This window comes from Hemicordylus capensis, chromosome 4 (assembly GCF_027244095.1).
Source record: "Hemicordylus capensis ecotype Gifberg chromosome 4, rHemCap1.1.pri, whole genome shotgun sequence".
In the NCBI taxonomy this organism is placed as follows: Eukaryota; Metazoa; Chordata; class Lepidosauria; order Squamata; family Cordylidae; genus Hemicordylus; species Hemicordylus capensis.
In genome coordinates this window covers 158,987,572-159,002,894 of record NC_069660.1, presented here as the reverse complement: position 1 = coordinate 159,002,894, position 15,323 = coordinate 158,987,572, and the positions used below count along the sequence as shown (strand labels likewise).

At 44.1% G+C, this 15,323-nt stretch overlaps 1 protein-coding gene across 5 annotated transcripts in view; it reads right to left on the bottom strand.

Moving 5' to 3' along the window:
- The window catches only part of ASTN1 (astrotactin 1), a 335,633-nt gene that overhangs the window by 163,253 nt on the left and 157,057 nt on the right, over window positions 1-15,323 (bottom strand). For all 5 annotated transcript variants that reach the window (XM_053243588.1, XM_053243584.1, XM_053243587.1 and 2 more), the window contains exons 6-7: window positions 12,657-12,806; window positions 10,188-10,355 (exon numbers count right to left, since the gene is read on the bottom strand). In XM_053243588.1, coding sequence (XP_053099563.1) covers window positions 10,188-10,355; window positions 12,657-12,806 — 318 coding nt within the window. The remainder of the gene's footprint in view (window positions 1-10,187; window positions 10,356-12,656; window positions 12,807-15,323) is intronic.

The following is a 15,323-nucleotide window of genomic DNA, read 5'->3' as shown; positions in this document are numbered from 1 at the left end:
ACTTCCCCCTGGGGATGTAGAACACCCGTAAAAGGAGTGCAAAGTTCAGGAACCTTGGAGCAGGTAAAGCCTTCCTCCTGCCACCAGTCAAGATATGGGTGGTTGAATGCTTTCTAGCAGAAGATCCCTTCCTTGATTCATCATTGATCTGTGGGAGTGACTGTTCCTCTTTCCAATGCCAGTGTTGGTTTAGTACCCCATTTTCATACACAGCAGAGGCTATATGCCTGTGAGTGTGGTCAAGGAACTCTGCTTTGATACAAAGAGTTACTGCTGAGTGGGGGCAGAAAGAAGAATAATTTAGAAGGGAACCAAAGCTGAACAGGCTGGAGCAACTCTGGCTTCGGCATTTCTGTTTGCTGGCTTGAAGGACCTGTACTTTCTTCTAACCAGCTGCCTTTTGGCTGGACAGTGAATGAAGAGCTGGTGCCTGGTTTGAGGTTGAAATCTTCCCCTGCATAACAGGACATAGAGAACTAGATGTTGCTTTTGTCTGAGGAAGGTCTGGCAGCTTGGTCTGGGGTCAGGATCAAGCCTCCAGGGCTAACGTTCCTCAAGAAAGCCAGGATCTACACTACAATAGAGTCAGAATACAGTATAGCCAAAAGAATAAAAGGTGCAAGAAGAGTGAGCTAGCGCTCTCTCTCTCTCTCTCTCGGCACTTTTTTCACAACATAGACAAAAACCTGTGAATCTGGAAAGAACCCCCATGATGGTGCTTAACGCCCTCCCTCTGAGAAGCCTGCTGGGGTTAGCAGCTGCCATGGCAGATGGCTGTGAATAAATGGAACACCAGATCTGTAGTGGAATGTGGAGCGGAGCAAAGAAGTGCGTCACAGTTGCAAAGGAAGGGGAAGATTGCTGGTCAGGAGAAGCATTATGGCTGCCTAGTCTCCTGAGGCTCAATTCTTTAAGTTCAGGGGGTGGAACCAGAGAGTACATGAATGGTGCCTGTCAAAGCAGCAGGTGGGGTCTCTTAGCATTTGGTGCTTTTATTTAAAAAGAGAGAGAGATCAAAGCTCTCCTAACTGAGCACATGCTTTGCATATATGTATATTCTGAGGTTCAGTCCCTGGCATTTCCAGTTATAGTATCTCAAGTAGCAGCTGTTTGGAAAGATTCACTTGAGATCATGGAGTTGCTGCCTATCATATATTGGGCTAGACAGACCAATGATCCAACTCGGGATAAAGCAGCTTCATATGACTTTTCATATGTTCATATGACTTTTGTTGTCACCCTGTGGAGGGAGTTTCTGTTAGAAGTGAAAATTCTAAAGCATTACTCTTAGCCACCACAGTAATCTCTTCTGGCCACTAGAGGCATGATGAGAATAACAGATAAGTCTGTGTTGGTCAGAATCAGAATGGTTGTTAAAGCCTAGTGGTTGTAGTAGTAAGTTTATTGCGGTCACAGACCAGATTAACAATTAATAACATTAATAAGAAAATTCAAGAAATTTCAAAGTTTACAAAATCACAAACTGTTCAAATTACTAATACAGTCTTTACGGAACTTCAACGCCATGAAACAGAACTTTGCCACATTATCTGAAATTACAGGTTTGAAGTTAAAGCCTAGTGCATTTTTGGGCATGTTGTTCTATGTCTCTCACAGTATGATATGTTTTAGTTTCTTAATAGATCTTTACTTGTTTTGTTTTTTTAACTCAACTTACTGTCTTCAGATAATCTCTTGAGTTAAACTTCTTTACCACCAGAACATACTCTGCTGTGTGAGGACTTTCATGTTTCTTCTTACACCCCTCAACAGGGTGGGTTATGGACCCAGAGCTCTGAGACTGGTGAAGAAAGTAATTGGCCTGAATAAGAAAACAAGGCTTTCTCAAAGATGAAGACAGGGCAAGTGCTAAAGAGGATTGAGAAATTACAAGGTACAGATTTTGAGCTGTGGTCTTTCAAAATGGAGATGCTCCTAAAAAGCTATGGAATCAGCAGGGTCTTACACACAGACCCTGTTCCTGTCTGAGAAGGAGAAAAAAGACAAGCCAGGGACAGTGCAGATGATAAAGCCACTGGGATGATTTGTTTATTGGTGAGTGACTCTATATTGCTGCGCTTAAAAAATAAATGGCATGCAAAGGACATACGGGAGACTCTAAAGAAGTTGTATGAAGAATGTCAGCAGTCTCCAAAGTGCATCAAGTTATAAAGATGTTTAAGAAATTAAAAGAGGGAGAGGATCTGTCTAAGATGTTGGAGACTCCATTATAGTTGCAAGCACAGGGAGTAATTTTGCCTGATATGGTTCAGATTGGATTGTTATTGGACAGTCTTCTTAAGCATTGTGTATCTATTGTAAATGTATTAGAAGGCAAAGATTATTTAAGTCTGGAGTTTGTAATACTGTTTTGAAGACTTCAATTTGCACAGAGGCAATGGGTAGCAACTAAAGTCAAGTAAAGAAAATATATTTAAAATGTATCAAAAGAACAAAAAGTGTTTTGTCTGTGAGAGTCCCAGACACATGAAAGTTCAATATCTTCAGAACAACAAATCTGCAGCTAAAAAGGAGGTGAAACAACATTTCAAGAGGAGTGAGTCACCTAGGTATAGAAAGAAAAATGAATGGAAGTAAGGTGATAATAAACCTGACAAATATAAAACGTATGCTGCTAATTCGGAGAAGAATTTAAGAGCTAGTTCTATGAAATGTAATGCTGGAATTTGTATTGATTCAGGAACAACCAGCAATTTGATTAGAGAAAAATGTACTTAGTAGGACACAAATTATAAGGTTCCCATTTTCCTAGTGGATGGGAAGCAGAGGATTGCTGAAGGCAGAGGTTTTACAAAGCTACACTGCAAACTGCAACAAGGAGAAGCAGTGAAACTGATGGTTAAGGATGCATTGTTTGTGCCCACACTTGAGTCCAGTTGGTTAAATATGCTACAGAGAAAGGTTATGTGGTGAAATTCAAAGGAAAACAATGTTTTATCACAGATAAAGGTGAGCTACTTATTTTATTTTATTTTTTGTTTTTTTTAAAAATGCACTCTAACCATTACACAAATCAAATCAAATCTCTTTATTTTGGTCAGCGACCAGCATGAGATTAAAACAAATGTAGAAGAGAATACAAACAAACTTCTACTACAAACAGTAAAACCAAATAATTTTTAAAAAGTCCTCCTGAACATAGATCAAGGTACTGAAAGTACTACTAAAATACCGTACATAACTAAGAACAAAATGAGACAGCAATATTTCCTATTTATGAGATTATTACACACAAATCAAAACTCAAACAATTGCCTTCCCGACTCCTGAATCTGAGAGGGGTTAAACAATTCAGGAGCTTGGGAAAATTTAGTTGTTAGATTGACTGATGATATACAAGTTATCCCAATACCTGTGTGCCCACCTGCAGTTAGCCACACTGTAGCTACAAAAGTTGCTCTGGCCTTAAATCCATCACCTATTTCCCCATTATTAAGCTCTTACGCAAATGGAGGGCTGCGCTACAAAATTTAGCTACCTGTCTGGTGGTACTGGAATTACTAGCTTCCAACAGCCTGCCAATCATCTGAGGAGAATCAAGACCTGGGCATTTAGCCATCAAAGGGTAAATGAGATCCCGAAGCAGGTCTCTATAGAAAAAACATTCCAATAGCACATGGGTGACTGTTGCCACTTGACCCTCCCCACATGGGCAGAGCCTCTCCCCATAGGGAGTCCTTCTATATCTGCCCTCTAAGAGGGCTGAAGGCAGGGCATTGCATCTTGCCAGAGTAAAAACTCTTCGAAGTGGGGGCACCTCCAAGATAGTGAGATAGGATGCTGGTGCCAAACTATACCTGACTGATTCCTGGCTCTGAAAGTCAGGTGCCCTTGCTATATCCATTTGTCTCTCAATATCCTCTAGTCTCTGTTTAATGAGCTTCCTAGCTGTCTCCAAACTTTGCATAAGCAAGGCAGACTGATCAAGGCCCAAGGCAATCATCTTTTGGTTCAGAGCACACTTCCAGGTCGACTGATAAGAATCCTCTAATACTAAGTGGTTCAGCCCGGTGTCTGAGGAAAAAACCCTCAACCAATAAAACAGCGCCATTTGCCAACATCTGGCCTCAACTCTAATGAGACCTGCCTCCAATCTGAGCCTCGCGTTAGAGGTGCACTTACGTGTCTGAAATATTGCTCTCATGAATTTAGACTGCACCACTTCTAGGGGGGACAGAGCTGGATAAGGACCCAGTTGGGCACCATACAGTAACCATGCCAATGATTTCTCTTGAAAAGGTTTTAAGGCCGTGGGGATAAAATACCCTCCCCTGGTTCCAGAGAACTTATTTATTTATTATTATTATTATTTACATTTTATATTAAACTCTTCCTCCAAGGAACCTCCTCACAACAACCCTGAGAAGTAGGTTAGGCTGAGAGAGACGTGACTGGCCCAGAGTCACCCAGCAAGAAACATGGCTGAATGGAGATTTGAACTAGGGTAATGAAGAAGTATGTTTGCAATAAGCTTGGAAGGAAGTGAGATAACTGAATATCTGAAAAAGGCAGGCATGGCACATCAAATGACGATGCCACATACTCCAGAACTAAACAGCATTGCAGAAAGAAAAGGATAGGTTTTTAATAGAAATGGCCAGATGCATGCTGCTGGATGCAGGACTGCACAGTAAGTTTTCAAGAGAGGCAATAATGACTGCTACTTATCTACAAAACACATTGCCTACTAAAGTTATAAACACAACACCATTTGAACTGTGGCATGGAAAGAAGCCTAATATGGATTATATTAGCGTTTTCAGCTTAAAAGCATTTGCCTATCTACTACAGTTTAAAGGAACCAAATTCAACTGCAGGTGTGAGGAAGGGATATTAGCTGGCTATGCACCAGGATGTCAAGGGTATAGAATACTTGATCTTGCCACATAAACCATTAAAAATGTGTAATATTATCGGGAGAATAAGCTGAAGCTGAATCCAGATAAGATGGAGGTACTTATTGTGCGGGGTCAGAACTCTAGAGACGATTTTGATCTGCCTGTTCTAGATGGGGTCACACTTCCCCAAAAGGAACAGGTTCGCAGTCTGGGAGTACTTCTGGATTCACACCTCTCCCTGGTTTCTCAGGTTGAGGCGGTGGCCAGGGGTGCTTTCTATCAGCTTCGGCTGATATGCCAGCTGCACCCTGCAACGACCTCAAAACTGTTGGTAACCTCCAGACTTGACTTTTGTAATGCACTCTATGTGGGGCTGCCTTTGTACGTAGTCCGGAAACTTCAGTTGGTTCAGAACGCGGCAGCCAGGTTGGTCTCTGGGTCATCTCGGAGAGACCATGTTACTCCTTTACTGATGGAGTTACACTGGCTGCCAATAGGTTTCCGGACAAAATACAAAGTGCTAGTTATAACTTACAAAGCCCTAAATGGCTTAGGCCCTGGGTATCTAAGAGAGCGTCTTCAGTACACGCCCCACCGCCCATTGAGGTCATCTGAGGAGGTCCGTCTCCAGTTACTGCCAACTCGTTTGGTGGCTACACAGAGACGGGCCTTCTTGTTCACTGCCCTGAGATTGTGGAATGCACTCCCTGCTGAGATACAATCCTCCCCATCTCTGGCAATTTTCAAAAAACACCAGAAAACCCATCTTTTCGCCCAAGCTTTCTCAGCTTCCTAATATTTTGGGGTTTTAATCTCTGGTTATTTTTAAATTGTTAAATTGTTTTTAAGTTTTTGTATATGTTTTTAACTGGTTTTATGTTATTGTAAACCGCCCAGAGACAAAAGTTTGGGGTGGAACACTAAATAAATAAATAAATAAATAAATAAATAAATAAATAAATAAATAAATAAGGTGTATTTTGATGAAAAAGAAAAGCCAGCAACTGATGAAGTACCAGCTATTAAAGCTGGACATTCAGAGGCAAAAGAAGCCTGAACAAGAAAAAATCAAAGACAGAAGTTGATATAATTATTCTGCCAACTAACTATCCAGAGCAAAATGAAAACATAATTTCATTCAGAGATAAGATACTCAGCAAGAACCAACAAAGGTGTTCCAGCAAAAAGACTCTCATATACTATATGACTCATATAGTACATGGGCAGATCTTGATAAAATGCCAGTTGACCAAGCTTGCTATTGGAGAAAAGCTGAAGAAGAAGACATCCAATCTCTACATAAAAATAATACTTGGATACTTACAGAGTTGCCTATGGGAAGAAAAACTGTAGGGTGCAAATGGGTTCTCAAAGTGAAGCATGATGCAGAAGGATATGTCAGACGCTAGGGATGTGCAAATCAATTCGGGTACAAAATGATTTCTACCCAAATCTAGCTGATTTGGGCGATTTGTAGACAAAACAAATCACCCCTGTGCTCAACTGCCCAGATTTGGGTACAAAACAAATCACCCAGATTCAGACCCGAAAAAATTTGGGGATCCAGACCTTCATTTTGTGGCCACAGTGGGTTGGGTGGTAGTACCCAATAGGCTGAAGCTACCACCTAAATTTCAAAGAAATTGGACAAAGCAGTGATTATTTACAATTTTTTTTAAGTTGGCATGTCTTTGTGGCAGAAAAGGGGTTCCAGGGACAGAAGAGTGGATTGGGTGGTAGTGCCCCAATGGGTGCCTGCTACCACCCAGATTTCAAAGAAATTGGTGAAAGGAGTGATTTATTTTTTTGTTGGCTTTCCCCCCCATAGGGAATAATGGGGATTTCAGCAGCTCCATAACACCACTTGAGGGTCACCAGGGTGGCCCAGAGCAGGTGGTGGTGTAGTGCACATAGGGTGCCAACCACCCCCCAAACCACAAGCTCATGGGGTACTGGGTTTTGTTGTTTTCAACGTTGGAGGTGTCCTGAGAGTAGAGTCTTTGGTGGGAAATGAGAGTGGATTCTAAGTTCATTCATCATTTTGAATCAAAGAAGATTATGACTGAACAAAGATTTTATTCATCATTTTTGGTGCAAAATGGTGACTGAACTTAGAATGCACTATCACTGCTCATCTTTGTTCATTCATAATCTTCTTTGGTGCAAAATGATGCACTACCACCCACCACAACCCACTCTGGGCCACCCTGGTGCCCCCCATGTGGAGTTTTGAGGCTGCTGAAATCCCCATTATTCCCTATGGGGGAAAGCTTAAAGATGTGTAAACTTTTTTTAAAAAAAGTTAAATATCACCCCTTTGCCAAATTTCTTTGAAATTTGGGTGGTAGCTTCCATCCATTGGACACTAACACCTACCACACTCTTTTGCCCCTGGAACCCCTTTTCTGCATCAATCAATTCAGATTTGGAAAATGTGGGTACAAATAGAATCTGGGGTGATTCAGCGGGGTGGATTTGGACCGAAAGCTAATTGGGGGTGATTCAGTTCAGGTACAGATCGAATTGAAAAAATCTATTCATGCACATCCGTATCAGATGCTATAAAGTGAGGCTTGTAGGTAAAGAATATTCTCAAAAATATGGTGAGGATTATGATCAAACATTTGCCCCAGTAGTAATATAATTTTCTATGGGAATGCTCCTTTGTATTGCAACAGGGGTGGGGTGGAAATGTACATAGACTATTTAGATGTCAAAACTGCATTTCTACATGAGGATATTAAGGAGGACATTTACATGAGGCAAACACCAGGGTTCGAGGAACCTAGTAAGGAGGGACTTGTATGTAAACTCCAAAAGAGCATTTATGGTCTCTAAAGCAAGCAGTAAGAGCCTGGAATACAAAGTTAAACAAGAGTTTATTCAAGGAAAAGCTGGCTCTTGTCTTTATTCAAGGTTTAGAGACAACAGATGGACTTATATGCTAATATATGTTGATGATTTGATGATTTGTTGTCAAAACAGAGAAGATAAAATTGTAGAGCACTTGAATGAAGAAATGGAAGCAAAGCAATTGGGGGACATCTATTATCTCGGAACACAAACAGAAAGAGAACAAGATGGAGGTTATTTTCTTAACTAGAAACAAAATATAAAAGACTTTTTAGAATGACTGGGTCTTACAGATGCCAAGGAAGTCAGCACTCCAATGGAAGCTAACTTCTTGAAGCAAGAAGCAAACAGCAAGCTTCTTCCAGACAATGGGCAATACAGGAAAGCAATAGGGAAACTTCTATATATTGCCACAATAACAAGATCAGTCACTGAAGCTGGTATATTTGACATTGAAATGTTTGTTTTTATCTGCTTTTCTTTTCTATGCAATAAACAAAGGCCCTTAAGGAGAAATTGTGAGTCATCTTATCATGCATATTGTGTTGCTTGTATACCAACTAATACGAAGATCAGACATTGCTGGCGCTGTGAGAATTTTAAGCAGGAAAGTGAGTACACCTACCACAAATTATTGGATTTCAGTTAAAAGACTAGGTAAGTACCTTAAAGGTACAGCTCATCTCAAACAGACTGCCAGCAAATAGTAATCCTAGATTAGTGGGTTATGGGGATGCAGATTGGGCAGAAGACATAACAGCTCATAAATCCACAAGTAGGCACCTCTTCTTTTATGGAGGTGGAACAATTAGTTGGTGTAGTCAAAAGCAAAACACTGTTGCTCTTTTCCTCTATGGAAGCAGAATGCGTGTCAGCCACTCAGGCTTGCCAGGAAATGACATGGATACACAAAATGTTGCAAGACTTGGGAGCTGATGAACCCAAACCAACTGAATTGTTTGAGGACAATCAAAGTTGTATTTGCTTTCACAAATGGAGAAGACAAAATCCAGATCAAAGCACACTGAGACAAAATACCATTATGTACGTAATGTACGAGAAAAGGGTCTAATGGACAGTGTATTCTCTATTTGTTTTCATCTGTGTGCGGAATGAGCTTTTTTCTGGGTGGCAGTATCAAGGCAGTGTGTGCGCACATATATTCAGAGTGGGACCTTCCTGATTCACCCTGAGCGGGATCAAAAATTGACTGAGCAGACATCAAAAAACGTGAGCATGTGCACACGCGCACACCTTAGAGGGAACACTGCTCTTGGAGCTGAAATACTGCCCAACAGAGAAGATGTTAGTAGATCTCCTCACAAAGCTATTGCCGAGAGATCGTTTTCTTGCATTGCGAGAGACAATGGGAGTTGTTGATCTGTGTTCGAGCAATGAGGAATGTTAGAAGTGAGAATTCTAAAGCATTGCTCTTAGTGCCCCAGCAACCTCTTCTGGCCACTAGAGGCATGATGAGATATCAATAGGTCTGTCTTTGTCAGTTAGTAGGGATGTGCAAGCTGGCTCGAGGTCGAGCCAGCTCGCATTCAATCTAACCTGGCCTGAGAGCTTGCCATCAAGCCACACCGGGCCCAGTTCGACCCGAGGCTGAGCCGAACACACCGGGCTGGTCCGGGACCAATTCCTCACCCCCAAATGGTGGACTTAATGCCATTGCTGGGCTTTGGGGGGTGCTGCCGTGGCTCCTGGGGAAGGAGGTCTCCTGAGGTCTCCCCTCTCCCTGCCAGCCTCCCCTGGTCTCAAACTGCCTATTTTGGGCCCATTCTGGGCCTCTGTGCGCTGCTGGTGGCCATTTTGGACATCACCACACATGAGCACTGGCCATCTGTGTGGCTGGGTGACCCAGAGGCAGCACCACCCAAAGCCCAGTGATGGCGGTAAGTCTGCCATCTTTGCGGGGGGGATTCATTCCCTCTCCCTACCCCCCAACCAGAACCAAACCAGTTCAGACTCGAGCTGGACCAGGCCCGGCTCTAGTGTGCACAGAACAGGACTTGGTTTGAATCCAGTTCTATTTGAACCAAACTGGGTTTTCCAGTTTTGTGCACACCTCTATCAGTTAGTGTCAGTTAGAACTGTTCAATTGTTGTTGAAGGCTAGTCATACCCTGTTTGGGTATGTTCTGTGTCTCTCTCAGTATGTGATGTTTTAGTTTCTTAATAAATCTTTTATTTGTTTTTTTTTAACTCAACCTACTGTCTTCAGATAATCTGCTGGACTAAACTTCTTTGCCACCAGAGCATACTCTGTTGCATGAAGACTGAAGTTTCTACTCACACCCCTCTACAGTTTCAAGTTTGAAAAGGTTCTGCACACAAGGGACTTCACAGCGAATGCTTATCCGGCAGCTTGTGGAACATGGGGGAAGCCCTCTTGATCCTCTTAGTGACACAGAAAGACATGACCTCTCAGTCCCACCAGAGATATGCTATTCTTCATGCTGCACCCACCTACCAGTTTCAGGGTCACACTCATGTTCACAGGGGTCAAGAAGTCGTCGGGCGCACAAGTCCAAGGCCCAGGGCCCACTAGAGTTTTGCTGGGAGAAGAGAACCACCTGGGCAGGGTTTAACCAGTCACTGGCATCCAACTGGCTACCCTCTAGCAGGATAAAACGACTCCCTACAGAAGTATGCAGAAATTGGAAACAAAATGTAAATATTTTTGAAATACTATAATTGAAGGTATTTTTGCATGTGAGGTCTAAATTGTCTCTGAGGCTCTCTCTCCCTTGTTTTTGTGTGAATGTCTGATCACTGTTGATGCTTAATTAAGCCAATACACAGGGAGGGGCTGCAGCACAGCTTTGCACGCAGAAGATCCCAGGCTCATTCCCAGGCATCTCCATGTAGGGATGAGAAACACACCTATCTGAAGCTACTGCCAGTCAGTGCAGACAATACTGAGTTAGATGAACCAGGGGTTTGACTCAGTATAAGGCAGCTTACTATGTTCACAAAACAAAAGGAAGGCATTTGTAATGTGAATGAGCTTTCTGGCCAGTGTAAATTTTACATTTAAATGACAAAAGCAACAACTTTAGGCTTTATCTGTGAAAACACCTTTCCCGTTTCCCCTCTCAAACCAATTCCAATCCAATATTTTCCCCTCAAAGGACTGACCTGGAGTAATTACAGTAAGGGTAAGTAGCTAGAATGAATCAAAAGCATAGAAGTAAATTTGTCACCATCGGCAGTCATCACAGGTAGTGGATTAGGAAACCTGAAATCAGTTCATGTTCCAAATCTCTCACTGACTCAATTTTCCCTCTCAAACCAGTTTCTAGCTGATCTTCTTATCAGCCTCCACCTTCATGTTGTGCCCCTCTGGACAGCACTGATCTAATCAGCTCTATGAATATGGCCCAAATATAGGTTTGCCACTTTAGTGAGAACTAGGCTATTATTGCACCAGTGTTGGGCTCCTAAGCTAGATCTCCGATTGGCATTTCACTTACAAGGTAACTGCAGTGTGACATGTTGCCATGCCTCTTCACTCTCTACCCATCCGCAAGCAGAAGGTGAGGGGGCCCTAGATTTGGCAGAAGTGCAGGTAACTAGCTCAGTATTTCACAGGAGAGCTTTGTTCCTGCAGTAAGCCAGAGCCAACAATTTAAAGGAATATGATCCGGGGGTGGGTGGGTTTGACCCGCAAGTCACATTGTCTCCTCTGCAAGCAACTAAACACAGAGGCAAGCTACCATCCTGGGCTTTAAAATCCAGAGTTTTCATTCTCTAGCTCATACTGCACTAGATACTGGGATTTTAACTCCTGGGGCATTTCCACACAGCAGGCTTTACTGAGAGGTTTTACTGCAAGTTTGATTTTGCCCAGCTCTTGGCCTTCTAGCTCTTACTGAACTACAACTCCCATCATCCTCAGCCACAATTTATTGCAGCTGGGGATGATGGGAGCTGTAGTTCAGCAACAACTGGAGGGCCAAGTTGGCCTACTCCTGCTCTGAAGTCTCCACTCCCTGGGCCACCTGTTTGCCCAGCCTCACCAGTCCATTCCCTTGGCTCAGAAAGGAGTTGGGTTGGCACTACTCAGTGGGAGGTTGTTGCCTGACAGGATTTCCAAGAACCTAGAGAGCCACAGGTGCCTTATTCTCTACTCTTACCTTCCCAGGGCTTCCAAAGCAAGAGTGGAGGATACTCTTGTCCAAACTGACAAACACTAACTAATCTCTCTCGAATTATATCTGTACAGTAAACACAGTTGTGAAACTAGTTATGTTCTTAGCTGCCATTGTTTATCCCTCTTTCTCCAAATCCAAGAACTCTTAGGATATGGTGGGGAAACTATCAAATACTTTTTGTTCTCTTTAGAGATGGGTTCTGTTTCCCCAGTCTACTCCAGAAATAATGGGACTGTATTTTCTAGCATTCCGGGGAACTAAATTGCATGGAAGACATGTCCTTAGGATCAGTGCTGCCCTCCTCAGACAAAACACTGAACTCAGGAATGACGAGGGAAGCAGCTAAGGAATGCAGCAGTGCTGGGGGAGAGGCTAGCAGATGCACTCCTGCTCCCTTTAGACCTGGGCATTGCATACCCAGTTTTTGAACAAGTGAACAGGGCTATGATCTTCTACACATTCCTGACAGCTCCCCCTACCAAGCATCAACCAATTGTATAATTTCCTTATATTGATAGCCTGTAAAGAAGTCTGGGGCCCCATGACCTTCATCTGCCTAATGAGTGGGGGTCATGGGGCCTCAGCAGTCTGGCAGCCTCAACCTTGTCAGTCCTGTGGCTCCTATACACACTAGTTAATTGGCCACTATGAGACCTGAGTTAAATTTGCTTATTGCCTCCCTGTCCAAAGCGGTTTTAAGTAGGCCAACTAGCTTTATAGGAAATCATCAGCTCACACCACCACCATCACCCCCAAACTCCCGAGACTGGTAGGTTGTGGCTTACCGTCAGCGATGAGGTGTTCTGGAACATGTAAGGTTATCTTGACCACAAGTGGGCAGTTCACATGGGAGGCACAGACTAGGCCTATAAAGCAGCTGGTGATGCTGATGAGTGTCAGGGTAGTCTTGCTAATGGGACTTCTTGGCGAACCCACTGCAATGTAAAAGCAAACGAAAGCTAAAGAGAAAGACGGGTTTGGTACAGGCCACAACACTGAGAGCTGGATCAGTGAAACACAGAAGAGGAGCCTGATGGAGAACCCATTTATACTGTTGCATATAATTAATATTTGACTGCATGTAATTAATACTTATTTGGTTGGACTCAGTCTATTCCATCCCAAGAACTTGGGTGGTATTATCTTTATAATTAATTCTCTTAGCCAGCCAGCATGGAGATGTGGCAAGGCAATGCGTGCTGGCGAGGGAGGCAGCTGATTGGCTGAGCTCTGTTTGGCCGGCGGAGGCGCCTGATTGGCTGAGCTCTGTTTGGCCAGCGGAGGCGCCTGATTGGCTGGGCATTGGCCCGGGCCGTTGTGAGGAGGGGCTGTCTCGGCTGCAGACTGGGCTGGGAGGAGGGAGGCAGTGGGAAGGACTGGCCCTGGCCTAGCGCCGGGGGGGGGGGGTGAGTGGGACATGCGTGCCCAGGATTTGGCAGCGGGACTCTTGCAACAGGCTGCGAGAGTTCCGAATTGAGGACTGAGGAGGAGAGGGGGAAGAAAGTGTTGGTAGTGGCCGCCGGCCGGCAGGCGGGCAGCAGGCGGGGGGAGAGAAAGGTGGCGGTGGGCAGGGGAGAGAAAGGTGGCAGCGGGCAGCGGGTGGACGGAGAGAAAGGTGGTGGCAGGCAGCAGGCGGATGGAAGGGAGTAAAAACGATGGCGGTGCAGCCCTTCTTGGCAGCCCGCCGCCGGCTCTGTGTGTGGGGAGGAATGGGAGGGGAGGAGGACTGGAGAGCGCGGGCCAGAGGGAAGGGGAACAGAGGAGAGACTGGGGCAGGAGGAAGAGGGAGGAGGAAACAGCTGGCCCCAAAGCGTCACACAGATGCTCTGTGCGGGGTTGGCTAGTTTTAATTATTTTATTCTTTATTTTTTGCCATCACTTGCCACTGGGGTAAAGAATTAAAATGAGATGTGTGGCTTCCAGAAGATGCTCAGGCTTTGATGAGTCTCCCATGGGAAAATTCAAAAACTGAAAGGCAGTCATGGAGAATATACATGCAACTGTCAAGTCAGAATTCATAGATATGATCAGTGGAATAAAGTATTCTAATATTTTAGATGATGTACTGGATGCCAAGATTAGGCAAAACACATTGCATAGGTAAAGAGAGTGGGACTCAGCATATTTAACTCTTCATTGTGCATTTTAACCTAGGGTCATAGATAAAGGTGAGCAGAAATTACAAGTCCTTGCTTATAATCCTGCTGATATTAATGACTTTACAAATGTTCTGCTACCCCAATTTCTAATAGCAGCAGCTTTTAGGAGGTTCAAAGTGCTTCAACACCAGTAAAATAGGTCAGAATTATTACCCCCATATTGCAGCAGAGGGTCTGAGGTTGAGAAATAGTCGCTCTTCTGTTCATGCCAGAGGCAAGATTTCATCTCAGGACTTCCTGGTTCATAGCACAGCCACTGAGCTAAGCATCTCTGCCTACCTCTGAACTACAAATAGTATAAAACCAAACCACTCAGCTTGCTTTACTACAGGGAGGACTCAGGAAACTTGGTCTAGAGAGACTCATCCTTGGGAAACAGAGATGCAGCCACAGAAAAATGGAGGAGTGCAGAGTGTCTGAACTCAGAGAACATCAGAAGCCACTGCTCTGCCGCAAGGAGTCCAGCAAGGTTGGAGAGAGAAGCTACACTCCTCACAGGCTCCATATGAATTCACAACATATGAACACATTCCTTGAACAGGGGACTCACTGGAGCATTGCTACTTTATGTCCGAGCCACAGAGCAGAAGCAGAACAGGTATAATGCTGCACCCCATGCCAAGTTAAAGGCATAATGGAGGTTGTAGTTCTTAGTTGGTGGCATAGACCCTTTATCTGGGTCTCTGACTCATCAGGAATGCAGGCTTCAGAAAAGATACATAGACTGTGTGCAACAGAAGTACAGTTATTGGCTGCAACTTGTGGCTGCCTATGGTTTGTGCCCACATTGATAGCAGCAGGGCCAACCCAGCTGTGAATACTTCAGTCTGAAGGGGGGCGGGTGCTTGGTCACCCACTTCCTTTTCCTCCTCTCAGTAGAATTTCCCCCGTATTTGGTAGGAACTCTTGGAAATTCCTTTTTTGCTATGGTTGTGTTGGTTCCTGATAGAAGTTCAGCTTTGTCCAGCCTCAAAACCTGTGAGGCTTTGGCCTCCTTTAAATGTTACAGCAGTGACATGAGGGCTGCTCTAACATGGGTTCATCCCACAGTGCTACTGCATTGTTCAAAGGCTGTGACCACACAGGAGAAGCCTTTTATATGAACCTTTCTCATGAAGGTGAGCACTAGGGGCATAGCGACCATGAAGCAAAGTGGGCAATTTTCCCCAGGCCCTCGGCCACAAGGTTCTCCATAGCCCTCAGCCAGGGTGCCCCCTTGCCCGCTCCTGCACCCAGCTGGTGAGCAAAGCGAGAGGTTCCCCCCCCCAAAGAACCCAGGCCACCATGCCCAGA